The 27,883-nt window shown below is 41.0% G+C and overlaps 1 protein-coding gene across 1 annotated transcript in view; it reads right to left on the bottom strand.

Moving 5' to 3' along the window:
• Positions 1-25,937, bottom strand: part of LOC109857611 (filamin-A) — a 29,486-nt gene extending 3,549 nt beyond the window's left edge. Inside the window, exons 1-30 of the mRNA XM_020434103.1 lie at positions 25,708-25,937; positions 22,565-22,941; positions 19,597-19,721; positions 19,181-19,311; positions 18,716-18,929; positions 18,531-18,648; positions 18,244-18,431; positions 17,867-18,022; positions 17,408-17,549; positions 17,017-17,222; positions 15,364-16,915; positions 15,142-15,277; positions 14,823-14,902; positions 14,554-14,721; positions 6,246-6,392; positions 5,929-6,156; positions 5,526-5,840; positions 5,225-5,443; positions 4,826-5,146; positions 3,082-3,303; positions 2,784-2,971; positions 2,439-2,643; positions 2,226-2,363; positions 1,943-2,116; positions 1,528-1,835; positions 1,217-1,445; positions 992-1,120; positions 679-894; positions 376-552; positions 32-271 (exon numbers count right to left, since the gene is read on the bottom strand). Coding sequence (XP_020289692.1) covers positions 32-271; positions 376-552; positions 679-894; positions 992-1,120; positions 1,217-1,445; positions 1,528-1,835; positions 1,943-2,116; positions 2,226-2,363; positions 2,439-2,643; positions 2,784-2,971; positions 3,082-3,303; positions 4,826-5,146; positions 5,225-5,443; positions 5,526-5,840; positions 5,929-6,156; positions 6,246-6,392; positions 14,554-14,721; positions 14,823-14,902; positions 15,142-15,277; positions 15,364-16,915; positions 17,017-17,222; positions 17,408-17,549; positions 17,867-18,022; positions 18,244-18,431; positions 18,531-18,648; positions 18,716-18,929; positions 19,181-19,311; positions 19,597-19,721; positions 22,565-22,931 — 7,039 coding nt within the window. The 5' untranslated portion in view covers positions 22,932-22,941; positions 25,708-25,937. The remainder of the gene's footprint in view (positions 1-31; positions 272-375; positions 553-678; positions 895-991; positions 1,121-1,216; positions 1,446-1,527; positions 1,836-1,942; positions 2,117-2,225; positions 2,364-2,438; positions 2,644-2,783; positions 2,972-3,081; positions 3,304-4,825; positions 5,147-5,224; positions 5,444-5,525; positions 5,841-5,928; positions 6,157-6,245; positions 6,393-14,553; positions 14,722-14,822; positions 14,903-15,141; positions 15,278-15,363; positions 16,916-17,016; positions 17,223-17,407; positions 17,550-17,866; positions 18,023-18,243; positions 18,432-18,530; positions 18,649-18,715; positions 18,930-19,180; positions 19,312-19,596; positions 19,722-22,564; positions 22,942-25,707) is intronic.
• Between the last annotated feature and the right edge of the window lie 1,946 nt (positions 25,938-27,883).

The following is a 27,883-nucleotide window of genomic DNA, read 5'->3' as shown; positions in this document are numbered from 1 at the left end:
CGTTAAAAAGACTGTTTTCACTATCTCTCACCGACACTGTTCGTCGTGAATTCAGCAAGTAGATTGCCATCGCGATGCTGGTAACAGCGTACGGGTACGGCGTTACCTTGCGGACCGCTGATAACCACGTCGAACTCCTTACCGGGACGACCGAGGGTCTCGATCGTGAAAGATGTCACTTTTCCGACGCACGACTGATACAGACCCAATCCCGTCGCCGTTACCTCCCGTCCTCCAGTAGGACCGCGCACCGTCACGTCCAATGGACTTCCTAAAATAAAGAAATTAATGATAAACACATAACATATTTAAAGTTTTTTTTACGGATTAACACAACATCTCAATATAATTCTCTGATAGACGTATTTTCTGTACCAGGAATATGAACTTCGTTATATTTGATGTGAACTTTGTGAGGCGCGGCGCGTGTCGGATGGAACACGATCTCGTAGACGCCTTTGTCTCCTTCCCTCACTATACTGTCCACGTCCGCACCACCGGCTCGCACGTTGACCGATAATTTCCCAGGACCAGCTTCTTTCGACGCGACGACTAAGCAACAAAAGTACACAGAATTCTATTTGTATTTTCAATTCGCTGTCTCGTGCAAGGAGAAATCAATGCTCAACGATTAAGCGTAGAATTGAAGTTTGTAGAATTGAAATTTATAATGGTTACCTAAAATGGTCGCAGGTCGATGACAAATCGCATCGGCGATTTCTTTGATGGACACCTTACCGGGATCGAAAGCTTGAAGCGTTTGCGAACTGACTATCTTGTGTCCGTCGTTAAATATTATCCCGTAAGTTCCCACCTGTCGTGTTCGAACTTCTACGCGGTACAAGCTGGACGACAGTTTCGTCAACGTGCACGGAATAATTATTCCGTCTGGACCTGAATAAAAAAAAAAAAGTGCATTTATTTGAAACCGAATCTCAGCAATACAATAATTGCGATTGTGATTTGTAATTTTTGATGTGAAATGATTTACCGGTAATTTCTGCGGACACGGGTCCATTCAAATCGGACATGTCTAGATCTATGTAAGCTGTGTTGCCGACTCGAACCATCGATGGACCATGCAACATACCGCTAATCACGGGACATTTAAATGGACTTCCTGTGATATAATTAAATTATATATGTAACATTTTTTCTTCACCTATTAGAAAATAATATTCTTTAAATTTCTATTTAAAAAATTTTGTCTCCAAACCTGGCACGTTGTCGTCGTTGAAACTAATATTGACGTAGTGCGTGCTCGTCGTCTGTGGTACGAATGTGACGTCGTACAGTCCGCGGGCGCAGGCCACGACCTCGGCTTTAACAGTGTTGTTTTCCGTACTCACCACCAGCTCCAGCGTTCCTTCGCCAGCTTCCGCGGCGTCGACGGTGAACGTAGTCGCCTGGCCGAGCAAGGCCTCCGTAAGTCCGGACACGTGAACCTGAGAAAATCCCCCTCGGTCACGATTACACATCAGTATATTTAAAACAATCAAACATCGTATCGCATAACACGAGATTTACCTTAGTCACATCATAAATATTGCAAGCGAACGGAGAGCCTTTGATCGGCTCGCCGTCTATTAGAACACTGATGTTGTGCCTGCCAACTTCCGTGGGCATGAAGCTTACGTTGTACTTGCCGTCGATGGGCTCGATGGTGATAGGTAGCGCGATGCCCGACGGCGGCATCGCGATAACGTCGCAATTTGTGGAAGAAGCCTGCGGGTCTACGGTGAAGGAGATCAATCTCTTCACCGCGCCCATCTTTAAATTGTGACCGGAAACTGTCGCTTGACCGGCGCCTACAACCTTGCAGCTGAACGGCGAACCTGATATCAAAACAATTATTAATGTTAAACAAGCTGAAGGTATTATTATTATTATTATTATTTTTATAAATATAATACGAGACTGAGAAGATCGATTTTGTTCGCACCTGGAACCGGCTCTCCATTAAAACGAACACTAAGACTATGCACGGCGGCTTCTTGTGGTTTGAAGTTGACTCGAAACTTCGCGTTACCTTCACTTTGTACATAATTCGGCACGTTCTTGCCGTTAACCGCGACTATAATTTCCAGATTTCCAGCTCCAGCTTGACTGGCATTGACTGAGTTGGCGAATAAAATAAAAGATGTATTATACATATAATCTTTTAAGCGACGCACATTAAAATTTGATTTGAAAATTTATTTTTAACATGAAAAGAATGATCTTACTGCTGAAGAATACCGGTTTGCCGACAACTCCGTTATTTATATCCGTCACCTTGACTTTATCGGCGTTGTAAGCTTTGACAAGAAACGGACTGCCTTCCACGTGCGTTCCGCTGAGTTTTGCCTCGACACTGTGATCGCCTGTGAAACATACAGTTATTTAAAAGCCACAATATTCCACAATATTCCCATACAATTTGCTTTATATACACCCACCAACATCCCTCGGAGTAAATCCGGCGGTGTAATTGCCGTTACTGTTCTGTTTGATGTGTACCGGTAGACTTTCTCTTGTGGGAGAGAGCACTTCGACAACGGGCTTGCCGAAAGATGGGTCAGCTTGTATTGTGAAGGTTGCGACACGATTCACAGACACTTTCTCGAGTCCCTCAGTTATGAGCACTTTTGCCGTGTCGCTGACCTAAATATAGTTCAAATAGATATATTGTTTCGAATAATCATTATAAAATTATATTTTATAAAGTATATACGCAACATAGAATGAGAGATTTTTTATAGAGAATGTGTTTTAATTATCAAAACAAAAAAAGTAATCAGTACCTGACAGCTGAACGGACTACCAGGCACGACCTGATTGTTAAATCGTAGATCGACAGTGTGCACAATCGGTTCTCGGGGTGTGAACGAGATCGCGTACGTGTGAGGACCTTGTCCCTGAGCCGACGTCGGTACTCGTCCACCGTTCACAGTGACCTCCAGATTTCCCGGTCCCGCCTGACTAGTTTCGACTGAGGAGAACAGGAATTGCGAACAGATTTTTTTTTTTTTTTTACGCGCGAAAATTTATTTTTTGCGATATAATTAATTAACGCACGATGTATGTAAAAAAAAAACATACCCAGGAAAGTTACGGGAATGCCGATAACACCACGCTTGGCGTCCTTCACTTTTATCGCGGTGACATCGTACACTTTGCAGCTGAAAGGACTGCCGACCACCGGGATATTACGGTGGTTCACCGATATTCGATGCTCGCCGACAACTCTCGGTGTAAACGCGACGGTGCATGTTGTATCTTTGTTGTCAGTGACCTGAGCAGGTACGGCCTGTCCGTTGGGCCCTATCAAGTCCGGCGGGTTAGTCGTTTAATAAATCATTCTAAAGTCAGCCATCTACTCAGGGTGGATCATCAGCGGCCCGGAGCGGCCAGCGGAGAAAATCGCGCACGTCCAAATTGCTTCTGACGTTCGTTACACATGATTCTCAATTAATCGCGATAGAAGCAACGTTAAAAAAAGAAAAGCCGACTACGAATGGAGCTATGATTAAAAAAAAAAATATAATTGTTACTGCGTGACTAATGAAAGAAAGCTTTTCGTTCGGGATCAACGTTACTTTTTAATTCGTTTCTGACTGGACGCATGTAGAGACAACTAATGTAAAGGATTATCTTCTAATTTTTGTAGCATGCTTGGCTGATCGGAAGAAAAAACAAACCATTACACGCTCCGAGTGTGTGTTACATTAGGTCAAAAATAAAACTGTTTTATACAGTGGTCTTGTTCGTGCGCGAAATCAAATTTGATGTAATTCGAATCTATACTATAGAAAGAGAAAGAGAGAGAGAGAGAGATAGATAGATAGACAGTTATATAATATAAAGAATAGAAATATATATTAGAAAATATTTATATTGGCACATTTTTTGTTAAGGCACGTTTACTGACAGATCTCGATGTAGAGAGGTGTAGCATACTTGTACTGTGTGGAACGATTTTAAAATATACAACTAAAAAAAAAATTAATGTATAGCACCGTGAGAATGGCTTTGACCACACAGGTCGAGTGCATTTTTCGCGAGCACGCAAGAGAAACGGGGGAGAAGGGGGGAAAGAAATTGCAGTATGAGATATTAAACACGATTTTCCCCACAATCAAGTAGAACTCCAAATCAAGCCCTCGCGATAGAGTAACCAACGAGCAAGAGAAATGCATGTGATTAGAGAGAACGGTGGAAAAAAAAAAACAAACTACGCCAAGATTGTCAAAAGATTAAGTTAGGAACACCCACCACCGTCTTAGAATCCGTAAATTATAGATAAGAGCGAGATTAGTTTTGTTTTATTTTTATTTTTATTTTTATTTTTTTTGAGAAGTCTAGTAATGTCGTAGTCTGAAAGGTGGCCGACCTGCAACAGAGAGACAGAGGAATTGCTCTCGAGCTGTAGAGATTAAACGGGACACACACAGATGAAACGAATCCCACAAAAATATGGAATATATCCATGATCAATTATATATATATATATAGTATGTATCAATGAATCACGTTCTGTGTCAGCGTTAAGAACAAAACAGAAAAATCCCTCCGACATTAAGGTGCAAGGTGAATTAACATAGATGCTTTTGTGCATTGTTGTTGATGACAATTATACATATATGTGTGAGTTTACGTGCATTTATAAATGTTCACAGCGCGATGTTTGTTCGGAGATATAATTTTCTATAAAATATTGTCATTTTTACCCAGTTTAATAGGTTTTTGATCGAGCAAAATGTGTTTCGCGCGTGAAAAGGGCAAACACAAAGCAACACAAGTGCAATAAATCTTATACAAATGTTTAAATACATGCAATATTTACCTTCAACATTAACTTCTAAGTCTTCCAAGCTACCGGCGACGTTACTGACGGTCAAATAGCTTTGCTCTCCTAATCCAGCGCTGCTCAGTGCCTGTCCGCTCACAGTTACGTGACTGTCGCCACCCACTCGTGTTACGATAGGACAGCCGGGCACAGTTTTCTTATTGAATGCTATGTTGATAACGTGTTCGCAAGCTTCAAACGGCAGAAAGCTAACGGAGAAACGCGCATTTCCTTGCGGCGTCACTTGTGTCGGTATGTTCTGACCGCGAGCCGATATCGTGATCTCCAAATTTCCTTCACCAGCTTGACTCGCGTCGACTGTCAGCAAGAAAATTGCGTCAAGTAAATCCTCATTTATATTCCTCAATGTGTTTATTTAACGTCTAATTCTGTTACCAGTAAAGTGAGTTGGTTGACCAACACTGCCTCTGGCTACAGGCCCGATTAGCACTTTATCCGCGTTGAACGCTTTAGCCGAAAACGGCGTGCCGTTCACAGGATAACCGTTGTATTCTATACTAATTGAATGTACACCTACATCTCTCGGTATAAACTCGGCGGTGAAGCCGCTATTTGTATCACCAGTAACTTTAACCGGCACTTCACTATTGGGTCCTAAATCATTAAGCTCACATTACAAAATTACACTTTCTGTAACACAATTTTAGAGGTTGATATATTTAAATATTCTACAAACCTCTCACAGAAACCGCTATTTCCGCCTCGTCTTTGCCATCGACTTCCATGTAGAAACTCGCAGGATGATCCACTGGAATTAATTCTAAATGATTCAGATTTAGCGTGACTCTGCTGGTGTCCGATACGTTGCAGACAAATGGACATCCACGTACTGCTTCGCCGTTAAACATGATGTCGATGTAATGAGGTTTAGCGACTTCAGGAGTGAAAGATACTAGACAACGGCCACCGCCAACTACTTGAACGTGATTAGGCACTTCTCCCTCGTTTATGGAGATTTCTAGCTGACCTTCTCCGGCAGCGCTGGCATCCACTGTATATGTACAATTTTACACATATTAAAAATAAGTTATGAATACATTAATTATATATATATATATATAATGTGACCTATACTTTACCTCTAAATTGACAAGTATGGCCGACTACTGCGCTAGGTACGTCAGTAACTTGGATTAGACTACTGTTGTACACCTTGGCGACGAGAGGTCCTGCCGGTAGCTTTTGTCCCGCGATGCTCACTTCCACCAGGTGACTGCCCACTTCAGTAGGAGTAAATTCCACATGAAATTCACCCGATCGTCCTGGTTCTTCATTAATTCTTGCAGGAATGTGTCTTTTGGAAGGTGCTATAATTTATGAATTATGTGATTTATATACTTGTTTCGTATAGATTTCTTTAAAAATAAGAAAATATAAATTAACAAGTAACACTAACTTATAATCTGGACGTCTATTTCTTTGCTACTGAAGCCTAGTGCGGACAGTTCGAAAACAGCGGGACTACCAGCAGGAACCAGCCTGATGGAATCACCGATCACTGACATTTTCGGTGCAGGCATGATGCCAACTCGCCAAGGTGATCCTAATAATTAGCAATTAAATACAATTAACTCTTTTTAACATAAAATTTTTGAAATAAAATTATACACTATTTTAATGCAGATAAGAAAGACTTTTTATAATCACACACACAAATATTTTTATTGCAATAGTTTCTTTATCAAAAATGTTGTTTAACTTAGGATGTATTTTATTTTTTACGTGTTTCTCAAGCAGTCTTCTCGAAATAAAAGAGACTGTCAGATTTTTATGATAATTTTTTTTTATTAGAGAAAAAGAGTCATCAATTTGTCGGTCAATTTGCTCGCAAAGCGAGCGGTCGATTAACGCATTAACTGATAACCGACCAGTTAATTAACGCATTAAAACGAAACGATGTGGAGTTTTATACGGCGGTTTCACTTCCCACGCTCATTTGTCACATGTGAAAACACACTCGGGCGGCGCTGTTTTGAACGTAGCTCTGCGATTATAATATCCGACGGGGGGGGCTCGATATACAGGCCATCGATCAGTCGATTCGAATTAAATATCAGATCTCCGGAAGTGCAACGTGATTCGCAACGCGAACTCGATTCCTCTAACCTTCCTGCCACGCGCGCAAACGAAACCGCTTGTCAAAACCAGTTCCCAGCGAAACCGGGTGAACAAAATTCGTTCGTTTGCATAATTAAATCACTGTCGAGTCAAGACGTCGCGCGAAACGAATTTAGTTGATTCAATTTTCAAAAGAGTTTAATTTTTTTTTGACGCCGAGAAGAAATACAGGGAAAGTCTCACGCTGATGTTTTCACTTGTCAGAAATGACACGTACAAATTGTTTTCGCGTGACTTTATCCGCATTGAGAAACCTCAATCCGTCGAATGCATCCGAGTGTGCTTTAATTATCGATCGTTAATTACCTCGGCGATTCGCAGACGCGGAAGAAAACCTGGAAAAATACGCTGGAAGAACCTAGATTATGAAAAGAAGGATAAAAGAAAATAAAGAACGGAGTAGAACTGGGTTCGAGTTAAATCCTCGAGGAGGTCGGTGAAAACGCATACGGACGAGGCGCTTCGCATGCGCGCATCGATTCCGCTTCGTTAGGATCTCGTGCGGGCCCGACGCGGTGAAGAAGAGAACGACACCGAAAGGTGTTTCTCACTCTCGAGGCCGCGTGGTTTTCGCTGCGAAATTGGCTCGTTCGTTGCGCACAACGCAGCCTGTTGCAGGCGACGATCGCGATGTCGCAGCTTCTCGCAGCTGCATCACGCGATGCGGATCACAAAACCGAGATGAGATCCTCGACGGACACCTTGCGGACACTTCTCGAAAAGTGCGCAAAACACACGCACACGCAGAAATTTCTCACAGAGCACAGGCGCACGAACAAGTTCGAAGCAAAGAAAACGGAGCGAACGTGGTTCGCACAACACAACGCGGTGGACTCGACCAAGCTGAACGACGGAGCGAACGTGTGTGCCCCAACCACATCGCATCGGGCCCAGATCCAGGGCCGTAAGCGCTAACGTGCGTGAACAACAGCTTGTTTGACCCCCGTCGCCGATAAAGAAAGTCGATTGTATGATATGCATGACCTGTATTTCCAGTAAGTACGGGAGAGATTTCTTAATTGCCAATTTAATTTGCAACTAAACATGAGACATGAATTTTTATGCAAGTTTTCTCCATTTAGTTTTGTAGAGAAACAACTGTATTTAAATATAAAAAACTTAACGCGCTTAGCCGTCATTTTTTCACGCATATTTGACAAATGATATTTGTTTTTAACTTTGTTTTTTTTTTTTTCAACTTTCAGAACTTATAAATTATCATAAGAGAGTTAACGCATGAAAATAATTGAGTAACGCGAATAAAAATTTACAATCAACAACACATTGAATTTAAAAAACTGAATTTTTTCAAATGGATCATTCCACACATGTTTTTTTAAAAGATCACTCAATTAATTGAGACATTTTTACTTTCTCCAATTTTGCATCTATTAGTCAATTACGTTTGCACGTATGTGTTATTGACACACTTTTTATAACACATGAAACATCGCGTTGCATTTGAAAGTCCACGTTCGGCAACACATGCGACGTTCATTATTACAGTCTATTTGCGAACGCAATATGTAGGTGTGTTATAGGAGAAATCTTAATCGCGCGGGGCCTCAAAGCGGCATGATACATCCACAACCACCATCCATTTCTTACTCGTCCGACCGGCTACGGTCCATACCATCTTGCGAGATGCCCAGATCTGCGTATTTCAATATATCCTCGAGCTGAGCGTAAATAGAAAACTCGGCGTGGTCTACTCGCACAACGTGGATGTCACGAGCGAAGACTCGTAAGAAACAAAAAGAGTCTCTCCTTTGAATCACTTCCCCAATGCGGTTTTTTTAAAACTTATAATTTGCATTTCTCTCTCTATATGTTTTGTATAACATATTATCGGGCAAAAAAATCTTATATTAAAAATTTTATACAAAAAGTATTCGACGCTTGAATAGAGAAACTGTTCCTCGTGCATTCGAACTCTTACGTAATGTGATATGTTAATAACCGATATGTGTGTGTCTGTCATAAAGAACGCAGCTTACTTTTTGGAGCGTCACGTAATCACATATCGTGTGCGACATAAATTAAGATGTTAAAGTTGTTAATTTCAGTCGTAAAGTAAATCACAGCTGGTGACTATAAAAGTAGATTTTATTGTCTCTCTTACCAAATTCCTTGTGACGGCAAAGAAACGTGAAAATGTAAGTCTCAAAACGCGGAAGTAGTTTACATCACCTCTTGTAGAAACGTATCTTCTTACTAACTGATGATTTGTCGAGCATCGAAATACACGTGTACGTGTATCAACTTTGGCGATAACAGAAGATCAATTACGAAATAGAATATAAGCAGTAAATTAATTACGAAAGTACAAGTCGACAGAAAAATTTGTGTTTTCGAAATTGTAAACAATTTTGTAATGCGCGTCGTTTTATCACCAACGATTACATTCGTGTGATCGCCGAGTGCAATTAAAATTCCGATTACGACATTTGAATATAACGTGTTCTTTTTTTTTATAGTGAGTTTTTATAGCGAGGTGTGTACCCACAACTGAATTCCTGGCGACAGAAGGTGCGCTGAGAAGTGGTCGTGCACCGTGAATCACGGCATTCCCCAACATAACGGGTTTCTCGTCCATCATTCAAGTCGCACGCGCGTTTAAAATTCCCGAAAAATTTTCCGGCGCTATCATTCTATCGAAAGTTTCAAGGTCGCATCTTTGACACATTGAGGGTCGCGAACGTTGAATCTCCATAAATTATCTCTACGTTCTAATGTTAATCAGCTCATTTATAATCCTGCTCTAATCGTTCAACTTTTGTTCGAGCAAAATGAGAGAAAGAAAATGTAAATGTAATCGGAGATATGTACAATTTTTGAAATAAAATATAAGCATAAGTGGATAGTATGTTTGCTGATGTATCTTGAAGCGTGGTCGAGTCACAGACGAACAGCTGCAGCTCTGAGTCATTACGGCTTCTAATCACGTTACGTGTATCAATAAAACATATAAGGTGTTCCGATCGACAAGGTAAATATAATTGCAAATTTTGTAAGAGAAAAGTAGAAAACAATTTAAAAAATAATCTGAACACATAAAAAATGTATTTTTATTAATCTAAGCAGTTCTGTTTTAAGCAGTTATTTATATAAATTTGAATTTAAATTAAATTAACAATTAATTTAAACAATTAATTTTAATTAATTTTAATTTAAACAATTAATTATACGAAGATTTCTTGTTATAGAAAATAAGATGTACAATAAATAGACACAATAAAGAAACGCAATAAATTTTTTATATCCATTGACATTTGCGTGTATAAAACTTTTAACTCCACTTAAACTCTCGGCAAAGAGGAACGAATGAGAAATACTTCTCAATAATATTGTTGTCTCGAGACATCCCGTATGTCGAGAAAGCAAACAATAAAACCTAATCAAGAGTCACTTTATGCAGCGTAATCAATTGATCGCCGTTATTAAAACACGATCACATCGACCAAAACGGGTGATACTTGCACATGTACACGGCTGCGTATTTATGCCAACTGCCGTTCGTTGAAATCACTTATTATCGACGGTGACAAGGATATGGAAATCTCGAATGGCGCAATTGACCTTTCGTCGATTTGTTCAAAATGTTTTCCGGGGACAAGTTTCATACGAATCTGACCAAGACAAGTTTACGTACATTCTGCGTCAATAAAGTTACGCGTATTTCGACAATCGAAACAGAGAGACTGACTTATTGCGTTAGATCAGCCTTCGATCAATATTTTTGGAGTATTGCATCCTCGAGTCCTTGCTGAATCCTTGAACAAAGATACGGAAACGCCGTTTAAAAATTAAATCCACTTCGCGATTACTCGAGCGAGTCGACCGAGCACACGTGCTCGGGCATCGGTCTATTAATTACACACTAAAGTTGGCGGCTTATTATCGAGGTGCTTGAGTTAAAACGAAAATCTACGGAGCGTAACGCGGTTTTTAAAAAAAATAGCACCTGTTAAGATACAATTTAGATCTCGGTTTATGTTTCAAGCCTCTGAAGTAAATTCACGTTTTATTCAAATCGACTATCACGCGTTTCAAATAATGTAATATATTTACATACATTTTGCTCGTCTGCTACTCGCGCTGTTTCTCTACCCTACGGCAAAGGTAAGTTCTGGTGCGTTTCTACGGGTTGTCGCGTAAAGAAAAAAAAAAAAGCAATCGCCTACGTTTCCGATCGATGATAACGGTTCGCGTGCGTGTTCGCTCCGATGTATGATTACACGAAAGGAAGCAAAACCAAATGAGATCCTTGGAATGCAAGCAAGCGTTTAAAAAACTGCCTAAGCAATTTTCTCGATGAGCAATTCCAATTCCACCACTTGTCTTTGCGTGATGATCTAATCTTTGATTTATTTAACTTCGCGAGTTATTTGTTTTTTATCTTTATTTATTCTTATTTATTTTTATCTCTAATTTTTTGTATATTATTATTTATGTATTACGATTGTAAACGTATTTTTGTAAAAAAAAAAAAACGACGCGAGAACGTCGTTGTTATATCGCATCGAGTATAAGTGAGGTATGAATTTCACAGAAACGTTTCCTGTGTAATACAAAGGGTTTTGTGATATAGAAATTAGTGAGATGTTGCAAGATATGTACGACCACGTGCTCCGAGTTACGCTTGTGTTCACGTAGGTAGCGGCCGTGCGTATCCTCAGTCGTAACCAAATACGTCCGCACTCCGACATGGGTTTCGCGACCACACCTACGGATCGCACACGGTATTCATTACGCGCGCTCATATTCCATGCGCAATTTCCATAGCGGATGCGAGGGAAATATCGATCGGAGAGGAACGCATTCGACGCATTACGCAATAGTATGTATCTCGGTAATGGATATTCCAGTATAGATGGCAATTGATTTCCGCAATTAAAAAGATAGCGATATACGGTTTCGCGCGAGATGATTAGGCGCGAAAAACGGGAACGAAAGATAAAATTGCGCGACGCGACGAAAGGGAGTATCGAAAAATGGCGACGCGCGAAGAAGAAGACAACTCGACTCGGAATTCTTATGTAACGCGAAACGAAAGAATAGACGTAATGATGTGGTTATGACCGAGGGCATTCTGCTGCTTCCCTCCTGCGTGAACACGAAGTCACGGTTGCGAAGTTGCGCGCCGTGTGGTGCACGGCATCAAAATAATATTGTTCGCGCGCGCCCAATGGCGTAGCGACGTTGCATTCTTGAATCTCTTCAAAGAGCAAAAATGTCACTGGTGAAAAAAGAAAAAAATGTTTGAGTTTCTCCAGCAACTCGTCATTCGGCTTGAATGACGAACAAATAAAAATAACGCAACGTGACATCGGATATATAAATATCCTGACTTAATTATTTGCGGTTAGAAGTAATGTGTGAACGCAGCTTCACGACTTTTAGTCCGCTACTCCACCTCACATATTGCACGCGGTGAGTGTTTCTTACTAATTACGATAGACAATATTACAATACGTGCACTTTTATGTAACTCTTTTTATGATCAAGGATATACAAAACAGCGTTGTTTCAAGTTTAAATGAACGTGAGAGAGAGAGAGGGAGAGAGAAAGAGAGAGACAAACGCGTCACTTCTCGCGCGCGCATATCGTGGATCATAGCACACGGACCTCGCATTGTGACGACGCGAGCGTAACGGCGCGCAAGGTAGCAACGGAAAAAAAATTCGTTCAGGAAACCGAAAGAAATAATGACGTCGTATATAGGTCAGTGGGACGGAATGTGTGAAATCGTACAAGTCAACAACCTGCTTGATGACCTGCTGACTTAGAGACCACGTTTGCTTCGCGCGCGCGCGCGCGCCTTGAGACACGGATGAACTCGATCACCGCGCGTGTGTGTATACTTTCCCAATGAAACTCTCTGTCTCTCCGAACGGAAAAGTATGCAAAGCAATTGAAAACGTGGCGGAGATCAAAGGCGCTCGTCTATATCGGAAAAGTGCGATAATTTACACGCGTCCGCGCGCCAACCGAAGAATTTTTTTTACGATGCGGCGGGGAAACGTGAAAAAATTGCAGAAAACAAAAAATTAATAGAAGAGAAAACTTTTTTTTCTCGAAAACAATTCAAATGTTTTGAGAGGACAGTACCACGTAACACAAGAGTATACAAGGAAGTTTTTCTCGTTTCTGAAGAACCGCCATGTATATTTATAGCGTTGCTTCAGCACGCGCCTCGTATTGAGCAAGATTTGCGCGGAGATTTTGCAAGCTGTCGCTCGCGGATTGCGGAGGCCGTTTCAAAAAAAAAGAAAAAAACATTACCGCGAAGCGTGAATTAAACGCGGGGAGAATACCGGAAGTCACTTACGTCACTTTTCTCCGATCGCGTTCGTGCGATTGCCGTCGGAAATCGAGATACACGAATAACCTTTGCGAATGTGTAGCGACGGTTGGTGCTAAAGGTCGTAAGAAAAACAACGCGGCGTAATAGCGAGAGAATGATTTCCACGATAAAATCGAGCCGCGCCGCGTACTTACATTGTGTTCGCGCGTGAGAAAAGACAAGCAAGTATTATACGTATATACTTATATATATATATATATATATAGTTGACGTGACGAAGAATGACGGAACTCAAGATAGATTTGTGTCAATGCTGTTTCGTTTGGCACAAAAATAAATGTAACGTTTCTCTAAACACTTTTGTGGCTGATTTTTAAACTCAACACGTCATATTTTTTTTGTTTTGAACTTGATTTTATAAAAAGAATCAAAACTTTGCGATTTTCAACTGTGTCCGAGTAACTTGATCTGTGACGCGTAATATATGATTTCGATCACTGGCGCTGTTTTTTGTTTTTGAAAACAAATATTTAAAAAATATATGAAAAAATTCTAATATGCAAGGACTGAAAGATTACTGACCGATTGTGTTGTCAACGTATTAAAATTCAAGTTTTTTTTTGTTTTGGACATTACAGCTACTTAAATTTAACAAGTCTTTCCGCAACTTGTTTGGATTATTCGCGAATGCACTTTTAAATACGATTTTAACGGTGTGTGTATGCATTCCAGCTTCCTTAATAGCGACGGGGCAGAGAGAGACTATCATGCATTCCATGAGAATACTTGTGTCCGTGCACGTGCGCACGCGTGCCGCGCGCTTTATTCGCGACTTACGCCGTAGGAATTTATTCTAGCAAAGAGAAAGAGAGAAAGAGAGAGAGAGAGAGAGAGAGAGAGAGAGAGAGAGAGAGAGAGAGAGAGAGAGAGAAGTGCCGAAGGCACATCGGAATCTGACGAAAGAAAGAAGCGCTCGCTAAAAGTCGCACCGTGAAAATGAAGATATTCACGCTGCAAGAGAATCACTTCGAACAACTCGGAGAACGAGATTCGTTCGAAGTCCAATGGGCTGTTCTAACTATTAATGTTAACAAGACAAAAAACAGTTTTGCTTCGTTATTTGCACTCATAAGAAATGTGTGTAATTACACGCTTAACGTTAAAACGAATTCGAACATTTTCGAAGATAATCTTTTCTTTTCTCTTTCTTTCTCTCTTTCTTGTTGCTCAACGAGACACTCCGAGAGTTTCGAGTGTTAAATTGCAAAAATAACTCACCGGGAACGACTTCCCCGTTGAACGTCATTTCTACCAAGTGCGCGACAGCCTCATGTGGCACGAACGATGCCAAGAAACGTTGACTACCCAGCGCTCTCACAAAACTCGTGACGTGTCCTCCGTTTACGAGGATCTCCAAGTTTCCCGAGCCGGCTCTTGACCCGTCGACTGAAAAAAAAAAAAAAAAAAACAACGAATAAATATCTTTCATTATCAAGTACACTTGTACAGTTTCGCCAGATGGTGCACACGGTCAGAGACGTACGTACTTTCAAATTCTACCGGCTGGTTTACCACTCCGTTCGGGATGTTTCCAACTTGTATAGCTCGAGCGTTGTAAGCTTGCGATCTGCAATGATTTATATATAGCAATAACATTTATTTTAATAATTAATTCAAAAGTGTGCTTGGTTTAACCGTAATATTTAAGAATATAGAATAGACGCAAAAGAGACGAATCTTCGCTTTATAATTCAATAAGCTTTCTTCAAAGACATTGAACCGACGATCAGCGGTTTTGAGGAGAAAACACGTGACAGATAAAAGTCACGTGTAATAAAGAAGATACGTGGATTTGTTTGAGCAAACCTGAAAGGCGATCCCTTGACGTGTTGGCCGTTAACCAACACTTGAATGACGTGCTCGCCAACTTCATCAGCGGTGATAGTGTACATCAAACCCCGCAGCTTCGATTTCTGCACCGGCACGGTTTTACCGTTGGGACCTGAAGAAGAGAAAGCGCGAGGCTTTTTATTGTGCATTCGCGTCTTCTCGACGTACTTTGGCGGTTTCGAAGGAATTGAAACTCACCGGTAACGGTGACGGACACCTTGTTGGGGTCCACGCTTCCGGAGTTGATACTGAAAGTGGTCGGTCGATGCACGGGTAATGTTTCCAGTGCGTTTCCGGTGGCGATGACCGCCGAAGCGCCGTTTTTAGCCGACGAGGCGGGCACGTAAACGGTACCGCCGTTATTCAGGTATCGGTCGTGCGTCACAGTGCCGTCCGTCGTGTCCACGCTTTTACTGTAATAGTTGTTGTTCTTGTTCTTGAGGATACCGTGCGTGCGAGCGGCTGTCTGGCCGTCGTTGCCGTACTTCGGCACTCCGGTCCCGTAGTCAGGACTCGACGATTTCTGCACGGACGAGTAATTCGTTGTTGTGGTCGCGGAGTGCGATGACGTGTTCTTGAAGGTGGAGTAACTCTGCGCGTTTTTATAATTGTTGTTGTTCAGAAAATGATTACTCGGACTGTCAACGCGATTATCCGCCGTCGGCGAGTTGTTCGTTAGATTCGCGAGCGACTCTAAGCTACCGTACGACAGGAGCGATCTCGTTTTGGCGATCGCGTCCCAGGAATCGCGTCTGGAATTGCCGCCCACCATCGAGGAAACACGCACGTTACTGCTGGTGTCCACGACGCCGTTGTCCGTGGATCCGCGCCGGTTGTTGTAGATCGCGTCTCTGTCGCCAGTTCTCGGACTGAAGCTGCGATTAACAGGACTCTGAGTGGCACTGCGATACGGACTTCGTGTCGGTGAACGCGATCTCTTCAGAGATCCCGAATTGTAGATTTCCCTGGATTCCTTGATAACATGAGCTGTCGGACTGCTGAGGTCCGGAGATCGCGATCTGTTCAACGTGCTGGACGAGTAAATGTCCTTGGACTCTTTGATGAAACTCGGACTCTGCAGATTGGGCGATCTGGAACGATGATTGTACGCGCTACTGCTGCTGCTGTAGATTTCCTTCGTCTCTTTGAGCACCGACGGACTGTGCGCATTCCTCTGCACCGGACTGTGATTGAGATGAATCGGCGAGTGCGTGCGATTTAGCGAGTTGCTGTGGTAAGTCGAGCTGGTGGAGTTCTCGGTGACGTAATTGCTGGCGGTTGTCTTATACGTGCTCGGGCTGGTTTGATGAATGGGCGAATAACCGCGTTGCGTCGGGCTGATGGACTTGTACGCGGTCGTGGTGTAAATCTTCTGAGTCGGACTGATTCGTTCCGTTGAGGAGACGTTCAGTCCGTTCATTCGTCGTTCCAGCGACGACATCTTGGACCGTTCCAAGCTGGATGTTGACTCTCTTGATCTGTGCGAGCCCTTCTGCGTGCCGACGCGTATGGAAAACGGCGAGCCGCGCACATCCGAACCGTTGAAGTACACGTACACCCGATATTTGCCCGCGTCGCCAGGCACGAAGGACACCCGATACTGCATGTGGCCGAAGTTCTCCAGTCTGTAAGATACCGACTGCTTATCGTGAACGATATCGATAATCACGTCACCCAGTCCGCCAGTTCCTCGCGCGTCAACGATAAAAGAAAACGGTTGTCCAGGCATGGCACCGTCCGTATCTAAAAGCTAGTATAACATAACATAAAAAAATAAAAAATGATTGAGAATATAAAGTAGACAACAAAATAATCTATAAACTGATAAATAAATTATGTTGCTAATCATACCTTGATTCCGTTGGGATCAAACACGAAACAAGCGAAAGGACCTCCCTGTATGTGATTTCCCTTATGCGTTATCGCGATGCTCCATTCTCCCGTCTCGTCGGGTTGAAAAGTCGCCGTGTGCACGCCGTCCTTTTCTTTGACGGGACACGGAAGTGACCTACCGGTCGGAGACCACGCGGTAACGTCGATACCATCATGACTAGTTCCTAAATATGAAATTTCAACGTTTTAATTTTGAATAAATGTGTTGTAAATTTACTGAAAATAATTATTATGTAAATTAATTTAATATTATTACACTCGTATAATGTATATTTGACATCTTGCGTTTGATTCTTAAGTTGTTTTTTCGTATTAATTTAATAAATATTGTGATTTTTCGAAAGTTTACCGTAACTGTTGACTAGAACCTCAACGATAGATCCTATAGCGCAAGGATCCATACCCGGAGATTTGATTTTCGTTAGCGGCGGCAAAACCCTGAAGTAATAGGGACAACCATTTACTAGTTCACCGTCGTTGTAAACCATTAACTGAAAAAAAAAATCAAAAAGAAGTTTAAACAACATAAAAGATAACTGACATTGAACTGTGACGCGTAACGTGCACATTAAATTATTTTTTAAACAACTATCTTTAAAATATATCAGAATAAATTCCACGCACTGGGTAATAAACATTTTTAATTAAACAAATTTCATGGATTAAAATTTAAAATTAAAAAATTTTAATATAAATTTCTTCGGGGTAAATTAATAAACTTAATAAACTTATAATAAAAGTGTAACTTATATAACTGTAAATTATAGAACATTTTTTAAAGTTACGTGCTGCCTTTTCGATGACGAACCTTGTGCATGCCAACTTCCGTGGGTACGAAAGTGCCTTTGCCGTGAACTCCGCTCCACGTGAGTCTGCACTCCACACGTCCGGACGGACTGATAATTTCTCCTCGCACTTCTCTCATATTTACATCTTTGGTGAGCATCTCCAACTTGAAGTGCGCCTGTGTAATCAAATCAAACTCTGTCACTTGTCGAAGTAACAACAATATAAACGGGATGGGATTCGAAGTGAAAGCTTTGCGAGTGTTTCATCAACTGAAATGGGAATGACGATGCAGAAGAAGAAGTTGCGACTTAACGTTAAAATTCGTGAACGCTGATTAGCCGCCGAGAGGTGGAGCAAAGTGGGGTGCAATTAACAAACAATGACTTAATAACCAACCGGCTGTTGCACTCGAGCGGATGTGCTGTCGATATGCACGGCGATTTGTCGGCTCGCTTGAGGACGAGGTTTCACCCACTGAAAGTAAGCCGCGTAAGCCATCACGCCTAAATGCTCCACATTCTGGTCCGCCATGTCTTTCGCTTTTAAAATTGGTTCCACACCCAATTTCTTGCCGCCATCGATACCTTAGAAAGAAACCAAACGCAAATCAACATCGAATTGTTTGATGTTACATACTTTAATCCGTGGAAAAAATTTACATTTATATATATGTTATTTCTTACCCATTTGCAGGTTGTGTTCCCACGCGGACAGATCTGTATCGAGTTTTTCGTAGGACGGCACCGGGCCACCCAAGTTTCTGACAATCCCGCACAAAACTCTGCCGTCGTTCCAGTCCGTCTGCAAAACAATCGAATATCACCGGTGAGATATTGTGTTAAACCGGAACACACTAAACTCCACTCACCGTGAAATTCCGTATTGAGGTATGAGATAATTGCGAATTGACCCATCGCAGCGTTGCGTGGAAGCCCGGTGAGCCTTCCTTCATAAAATACGACAAGTAGGTCATCCCTGAGAGCTCGTCCAGATAGGGCGACGCCAAGTACTCGGGTTCCAACACCATGGGAATATCGAATTCTCGTTTCGATATCTCCATCGCTTTACGGCAGTTGTAAACGCTGCAAATTAAAGCGTAATGCTACTACAACACATGTACGAGATAAAAAAAAGACACATTTGTTACATTAATATTCCTGATAAAAATTCAAGTGTATTGCAAAACTTTAGTTTTTTAAATTGATATTGAATTACATTTTTTTCTTCCTTTACTTTCCATATTAAAAACGCTTGAGTTAGTTTTTATTAAATGCGTGTTTTTTTCAGAACAACATCTTATATTTATTTATTTATTTATTTTTTTTTTTTTTACCTGTCATTCGGATCAAGTTGCCGCCAATGAGAAAACAGACCCGGTTTACAGTAATCCAAAAGCGCGCTTAGATACACGCCGGAATTCCAGTCGGTTGTGAAATTGTTGACTCTACATTCCGGCAGAACAGCCTGAAAATGAAATTGCCTCTATGTAGAAAACTCATATAGCGCACATCGCGGAATCCTCAATTTTCAATTTGCGTGATCCGATACGCCGAGCTCGTTTGGTGCAATTTTCGAGCTATTTCATAACGAAGTCGCGTATATAACATAATGTAGATAACGCGAACTCGTCGGAGGTTGAAACTAGGAGGCGAGTAATCGCGTTTCTGCATTGGGTTTTTCGGTCGCGATGCACAAACCGAGGTCGTGCACTCGATGCGAAAATCGTATATTTATTTATTATCTACCGACCTTGAGCCACGCGAGCATGAGCTTCCTCGGCGGGAACTTGGATTTGCCTATTTGATACCGCACGATCAGCGACCATATCAAACCCAGGATCAGCTTGAGGTTACCGTTCACGATGTCCACGTTACCTGCAAGAGAATCGGATCTTCAAGCGTTCGTGCGAATACAATACACAACCGTCGAAAACGGTAAACCGTCGGGAAGTAAAGAATAATCAATTTGATTTATCGCCGACCTAAATTTTCTCACTTCTATCCGGAAAGAACGGTCTGGCACGCACGGAGGAGCAATTTAATTCCGCGGAGGAATCGCGAGGAATGAGAAAAAGGGAAAGAGAGAGAGAGAAAAAGACACGTGCGCGTGTTCGAGCGGCATCTTTCCACAGTCGTAATTGCGCGAGGAAAGGATTTACGATGATTTTGAGGAACAAGTTTGAGGATTTAATTCCCGACGACCGTAACTCACATCACCGTTGTTATACACCACGCGTATCGCGCACGCGTTCGCAGAAAGCACACACAAACTACTTGTGTACTCGGTAATTTTTTTAAACCACTTGTTCCGGTAGTTCCGTCAATCTTTGCGAAAGTACGAAATCCCAAATTATCCCCTCATCAAATTGCAAATTAGCAATTTTGCGAAGCCAAATCTCCTCGTAGATTTCACGAACTTTTTTTTCTACGATAATGTGAAACCGGAAAAAGTTTCTATCGCCCATTGTTCAAATCGTTAGATTTTGTTTTTCTTTTTTTTTTTTTATTCCGCACATAGTTTTGCGCTCATTAGACATGTTTTGCGCGAGAGATAAATCAAAGAACGCAAATATGACAATTAGAAAATGAAACGAAGAACTCGAGCTCGTTTGCTCGTCGAGCGTGTCATTTTCGACTCGCCTGTTCTTCGCTCTTAAAGATAAGCGCGCTTTCATCTCGGTCTCACGAGACGGTATCGCACCGCGCACCATGATCGCAAATTGAATCTCACGCCAACAACCGCGATGCGTGCCGCACATACGACAACGCGCGGCAGCGCTTTCAGCGGCCTCGTAGGCGCCAACAGCGCGACACAAGAAAGGCAATGACCTCGAAGTTCTGATCTGCATGGTGTGACACAAAAAAGGGAGAACAGTAAAAAAAAATCATATATATTATACACACGTTGAAATCAACACGAGATACACGTACACGCGCCATACATCGCGATCCTTGAGAGTATGAGATATAGTCGGTTTCGAAGATTACGCGATTTACGTTAAATAAAAAACAATTTTTTGTTGTTGCGATTTAAATATGTGTGTGTGTGTGTGTGTAAGTTCAATCATTGTTTCATACATCTGAAAAAATTAACGGTAAAAAAACCGGCCGAGTTATAATTTCGCGACGTCACATGCGAAATTAAAGTTCAATGATAGACAAACAGGAACAACCTTTGTACACTTGTTGAAAAACAGACAGCGAATGATAAACCGTATATTTGAAACGATATTAACTTCTTCGTTTTCGCGTGCTGACTCATGTACGGAGCGCTGCAGCGCTCGCGTTATATTATCTATCTCTTGATTGCTACACCGCACTGAGGAAAACCGCATTACTTTACTGGCGGCGTGCGCCAGGTAATGGCTCGGATCGCCGCCGATACTTCCGAGCAGAAAAATTATTCTCTTTCGCGCAGTTTACGATCTCTCGATTTTTATAATAATTATATCGAAATTTTATTATCCCCTTTACATTTAGGGACATACGAATAAAATAATATTGTACGTTACAAAGAGTTCAACATAAGCTTTCAATGTAAGCGACATAACGTACCGAGAATATCGCAAAAAAAAAAAAAAAATACGAAAAAGGAGAAAGTTGAAAAAATGGTTAAATTATATGAAAGAGAAATATTGTAAAAAAATATTGGTTACCTTTAGCGTAATAAGAATTTACCCGGCAATTTGCCCGTACGTGAGCAATCGGCAAAAAAAACAGTGTATTGCATCCAAAAAGTAATTTGAAGCAATCGATGCGTATTGAGATCGAAAAAGTCGAAAAACATGCGGTTTTTGCGCGATTTCTTTTGAAGAAAAAGAAGAAGAACAGACGCGCATATCTTCAAGGATTGCTCATTACCTGAAGAATGCCTGGCTTCCTCGCGTACTTCGATTGCATATCATTATTAATAATGCACCTCACGTGTGTGCGCGTGCGCCTTCTTTCCCGCGCCTCTCCGGCAAGAGAGAGTTAATGAACAACGCGAAGAAGCGTCTCCCACACGTGATTTATCCGTAGCTAATGATCAACTCAGTTGCAGATCGGATTACGAAATATGAAGAGTATGAACGAACCCGACATCGGATTAAACGAGATTAAATAATGTGAGAGAAGGATATGTCCAGATAATTTGAATCGATAAAGACTGTATTTATAGACGGAGAAACAGTAGAAGCTTAACTTAATTCTTACAGACAGTGTTCTCTCCGTCACGAATTACGATAAACTTGATACTTCACAGGATATATTATCGAACGCGAATTGCTATCGCCGGTCGTTCCAATTACGAGGCGTAATTGAACGTTAAGAGCGCGTGCAACGCCTTGACGATCTCGCGCGACCGTGGATGTGCTCCGGCCTTCGTCTCACGTTTATATCCTTGCAATTCTCTCTCTCGTCGATCTCTATAAAAAAAGTGGCATTTTTCTGCGTTACGTGTCGTGTGAAAAAAAATTCAGTAGCGTAGCGTCACTCTCTCAGCATTCAATCAACTTGTTCTTTCATATTATCTCCAAAGAGAATTTAAATAAAGCAGATTCTACCCAGTATTGTATATTTTTCAATTTTCTTGAGGTTTTTTTTTATAATACACCACACATATTGCTGTACGTATTATACACGTTGTTAACTACGGAAAATGTTCTTTTTATTTTATTGTTATTTTTATTTTGAAGTAAGGAAATTAAAAATGAGAAATATGATTTTTTTTTGCTCACCGATATTGACGAGTTTAACGCCGTCGGCTTCGATAGCTTGCAGTGCCGTGGACACGTTTTCCAGATGATGATGCTGATTCGCCGGTCGGAGATTCCATCGCGGCAGACGACGTTGGGTGAGCACCTCGACCAAGGCGCAAAGACGCGTACCGTCCCGAAAGTCCTCAGCGAGGTCTAACACCGGGCCGCCGCCTACGTCGGCGTGCTTCAAATGCTCGTTCACCCAATTTCGGAAGGTGTTAGCCTGGATCTCCACCCAGAGATCCTCGTGTCCTTTGATGGGCATACCCTTTGCGGCTGTACCCTCCGCCGAACGGGCCACCAGGCCCACCAGCTGCTCCGGTCGCAGCTGCTCGGTCGACTGCATTCTCGCGTTCCTGTTGGAAAAGCTCCGCGTGACCAATCGCGCAAACTCGTTAAACCTGAATAGATATCAAGTTCGTCGAATTCGCATCTATCATTTTACATTCTCCACTTTTTTTTTTTTGTTTTTTAATCATATCGTTCGCAGCAAAAATAATTTGCGCATACATTTTTTTTTTATCTCTTTTGCGAAGTGTTTTATCAACAATTTTTCTAGCGTTTAATTTTATCGTTGCAATTTTTGTAACCCAATTGTCTTGATTTAAAAAAAAAAAAAAAACGTATTGCATCAGAGAACACGTGGGAGACACACAGACTACATGTAATAAACTGTAAAAAATTTATTGCTTAAGCGAAACGCTTAAGCAGGCCTGCGAATGCGACCTTTGAGGTCGTCTCACTGCGAGAAACTCGATTTACCCGCGGTGAAAAGTCGACGGCGGTCATGCATTGTGCCGACATCACCATAAAGCGAAGGAGAATTAGCGAGTGAATTTCGCGACGGTGAAAGTGCCGATAATACACCTGCGAGAAGTATGCCCGTTCGATCATCTCTGCATATAATCTATATTTCCGAGTTTTGTTGCATAAACGCGAATTTGCCACGTGATCATTTTTCTTTTTTTTTTTTTTTTTTTTTTTTTTGTTTGTTTGTTCATTTTCCATCTCACACACCAAATCTTTCGCGACTCGCATGAATCCCGAACTAACTAGGTGGAGAAACGGATGTAAGAAAGCGTTGAATTCACGGAATTCAAACCAATTACTAAAGAAGTGACACGCGAGAAGCACCATTTTGATGCCGCACGAAATAACAATATTTAAAGAATTTTTACCGATGTTTTTCGTTGATTTGAGTCACGACGGTCTACTTGTGCCGATGATAAAATTAAAGCGCCATAAACAATCCGCTAATTGCGAAGCGGTTCGCGAAGTCCATTCCAAGATCCATCACACGCGAACAAATAACAATGTGCAATATTAAATATTAAAGGTTTAGAGACCGCAACGGACTACTTTTGCAAAAATTGTAACGCTTCCAGAGAGAAATGAGAGTTTCGGCGTTTTCTTTTTAAAGAGAGCAATTTGTATGCTTATTTTTGATGTTTTTACACGTACGTAAAATTTGTTACATCAAAATGTTATAAAATTTTTTTGCTGCGGAGAAGACGCATCGACATAATGGCAATCGTAAACGCTGCAATTTCCGCGCACGTGCAACGTGCGAGTTTATTATTTATGCGTAATTCGCTCGACGAGTTATTTCATGCGTGATATATCGCGGTATGACATCACTGTTGTCTCAAAAGCTCGTCTGACCGGTGACGCTTGCGTAAATGCGTAAAAATTCACGAAGACGCGCAGGCACGTCCCAGACGATACACCGATTTTTTTTTTTCACAATTTCGCCGACCGAAGGTATAAAAAGATTAATAAAAATATAAATATTGATCTCTCGACGTGTCTTGGTACACGTTACATAACAGTTTGCGAAAAGAAGTGAATTCGATTAAGAATGTTCGGGTTTAAGAGAATTATGACGCGACTGATAATTAAAACACACAGACACGCGCGTTTTGCAAATGTAACAAAAACATCGCAGAACAAATTAATCGCGTAAGAAATAAACAGAGCGCGCGGAGAAGTTCTTATCCGATGCTTATCATAATGCGTCGGATAGATTTGAACGAGACATCGCGGCTTTCGCGCACATCCGCGCGTGAACGTCAAATGCAAATCAAATTCACGTTAGTGAAGTGTGATACGCCATATATACAACAACTTTCACTGCTCTCAAAGTTTTTACTCGCTATATATATATATATATATATATATATATATATATATATATATATATATATTCACGCACGCACGCACAAATCTTGCTCACGTCATTCTTATCAATCGAGAAAATAGAGCAGAAAGATTGATCCCCACCATCTGTGTGAGGTCTACAACCATCGACACAACACCGCTTCATTCATTAGTTTGTGAACAAAATAGCGTGTCGTTTATTAGACGCCGGTATATTGTGAATGGCGGACACGAATCGAAATTGCAGCTAGCGGATATTGAAATTTTATTATGCTGGTCGGAATGACACACGCCGGTGAATAATATTCTAGCAAATGTCACAAGTCACGCGGAGATCTGCTTCTCTGAAATTATTATTCTTGCATGTCTGAATTTCCGCAAAATGTGGAAACTCTCTTTTGATCTCACGAACTTTTTTTTACGTCAAGTTTTTTAATAACACTAGTATTTCGGTGTGTCACAAATTTTGGCTGCAAGACTTGCGGAAATTTTTAATTCACAAAAGAAACTCAAATGTTCGGAAGTTTGTGAACAGCAAACACTTATAACGATCTGTTTTAAACTTGATAATGCGTCTAAGTCATAGTCGTTGAACGCGCAGGTGATACGTGTCAGTTCTCTCATTAACAAATATTTTATTCAACAACATGCATATATATATATGTTGCTTACGGAAATATATATCTATCGCAATCTTATTACTATTCGAGAACTTCAACTCCAACGGATGCGATCTGATAAAAACGGAGTCGCGCGCTGTTCATCGTATCATCGGCGATAATTCGAAATTTTACGACGCGCTCCGTCCGGATATTCATCATTCCGTATTCCAACGGAAACACACACACACACACACGCATACGTGAGCATACACGAAAAAAGCACATGCATACACATTCAACCACCCACGTAATTGTCCGCACGCAGGATTCAGGAACGCGCGGCACGCAAACTGGTGTATTTACGTTGGATTTTACTCTTCTTCGGAACTGGCGTCTCGCGGCCCCGCCGGATCGGATGGCGAGCTCCCCAGCAAGCGGCTCGTGACGGTGTTGATAATAACACCGACAATAACGACGACGACGACGACGACGACGACGATGACGAGCTGTGCTACGCGAGGAACGCCATTTTTGGACGTATCGCCTTACGCGCGGCGCCGTGCGTTGATAAGTGTTCGACGTGCGTGAGCTCACTGAAGCGACATGGAAACCCCTTCCTTTCTCGTTCTCCAGCAGTTCTCTGATACAATCGTCGTTGTGGGATCGTGGGGTACCAGCGCGATTGCAATGGGCAGTAGCGACCAACAATATGGCGCCCGTGTTACATCAGGGCGATTTGTTACACGCTAGAATATTGAAAAATAAAAATTGAAAGTCTTTTTTCACAGTTTTCAGATTGTTACCTGACAAATTTTAAATAGTTAACAAATTGTTTATAGCTTCTATAACCTGCAATTGATTAAAAAAAATAGTTGTGCCGGATGTGTTATAGACTCTTATCTGATTATACTGTTCATGTAATTCCAATTACACTATTTTTCGTAGCTGCATGTGTCGAATATCTTAAAATTTTAAAAAAGTATCACATTGAACGTCTTGTAGAATAACTTTCTAAATGATTGCGATTCTTAATTGTGGTGCTTGCGCAAAAAGTGACAACGGCCACGAAACGTGACTGATGCAAATCATCAGTCACTTAATTTTACATAGAAAATTCTTTTTTCTAGTTACATATATTTATACGCATTTATTCATTACTCTCATCTATAATTTAGAATCAGCAAGTTCGATACTTCCCTGAATTCTAAGTTAGCAGGAACGCGCAAATCATTCCGCAAGGTGGTGGCACCTGTCGGAATCATAGTCATCTTGTGCTGCATACGAACAGGCGGACTTCTCCGCACCTGGAGAGGAACATGTCGAGTGAACGTCGGTGTTTACATTCGCGCGCATTTCATTCCCTACCTGGCGTGTTTGTGACGTCGGTATAACAATCAGGCAACACTCTTCTTAGCGCGACCATAATGGTTCGGCGCGTAACTGCTTATTGAGTCATTGAATCATACTTATTTATCTGTAATCGAGAAGATTAACGCAGAAGATGCCGCGCGATATATATCTTTACATAAATACAAAAGAGTCTCTATAAATTGTTGTTACGAGAAACTTAATCAATTGTTAAAACTGACGTAAAACGAAAAAATAGTAATATATATATATATATCTTTTAAATTGATCTTCTTGTTTATTTTTTAAATTTAGTTTTAGTAATAAAATCATGATATATACAACAATATGTACAATACAATAATGTATAATACAATAATGTATAATACAATAATGTATAATACAATACAAACTTCTAGCGCTCAAGTTTGTTTTTAGAGAGTTTAATTCGATTATGCGAATTAAGTGAGATCTCTCGATCGGGCGTTGATATCTCCGCGCGAACGGGCGCGTCGAACCAAAAGCTTAGCCCACTACTTAGTATGTTTCGAAACGCTCTGATTTATTCACTTTTACAGAGCACAATACTCAACGCTAACTTGTGTATTGGACGAACACTTTTGCGCATTATATTTGAAATATATTTCAAAATATATTCTCTGTTGTAATAATACATAATTATTGCACAAATTGCAATATAAATAGATAAATTACAATACATAGTCAATACAGTTTCCCATATATTGGAAAAAATATCATCGACTGTTTTCTAAAATATTGTACCAACAAAATGTAATTATATATGTTTTAGATTAGTTTTGTAATAACTATAAATGTTACAAAATATACATATGTATATTTTAAAATGTTGCTATATGCAGTAGAATATTAAAGATAAATTGTACACAAATGTAGGTACAACGTATAAATAGTTATGAGTAAATGTTGAGTAAATCTGGCACAAGGATGCTAATGGCGAGCTGCCAATAGTTCGCCACACTGTTAGCTTGGTATCAAATTACTAGCTTTTCTCTCGCCAAGTCAACACAATGAATACATTTTTACCGAAGATTGATTGATATCGAACAAAGCCCACGATCAATCGCGACATAATTTCGAATTGCATGACGCAAATATAGACACACTAACTTTCGAAATGAATCCGGCAAATACATGCATTTCTCTTCAAACA

This window comes from Pseudomyrmex gracilis, unplaced genomic scaffold, assembly GCF_002006095.1.
Source record: "Pseudomyrmex gracilis isolate BER0280 unplaced genomic scaffold, ASM200609v1 scaffold_5, whole genome shotgun sequence".
Lineage (NCBI taxonomy): Eukaryota > Metazoa > Arthropoda > Insecta > Hymenoptera > Formicidae > Pseudomyrmex > Pseudomyrmex gracilis.
Note: the sequence above shows the minus strand (reverse complement) of the source record. Positions and strands in the feature narration are given on the sequence as shown.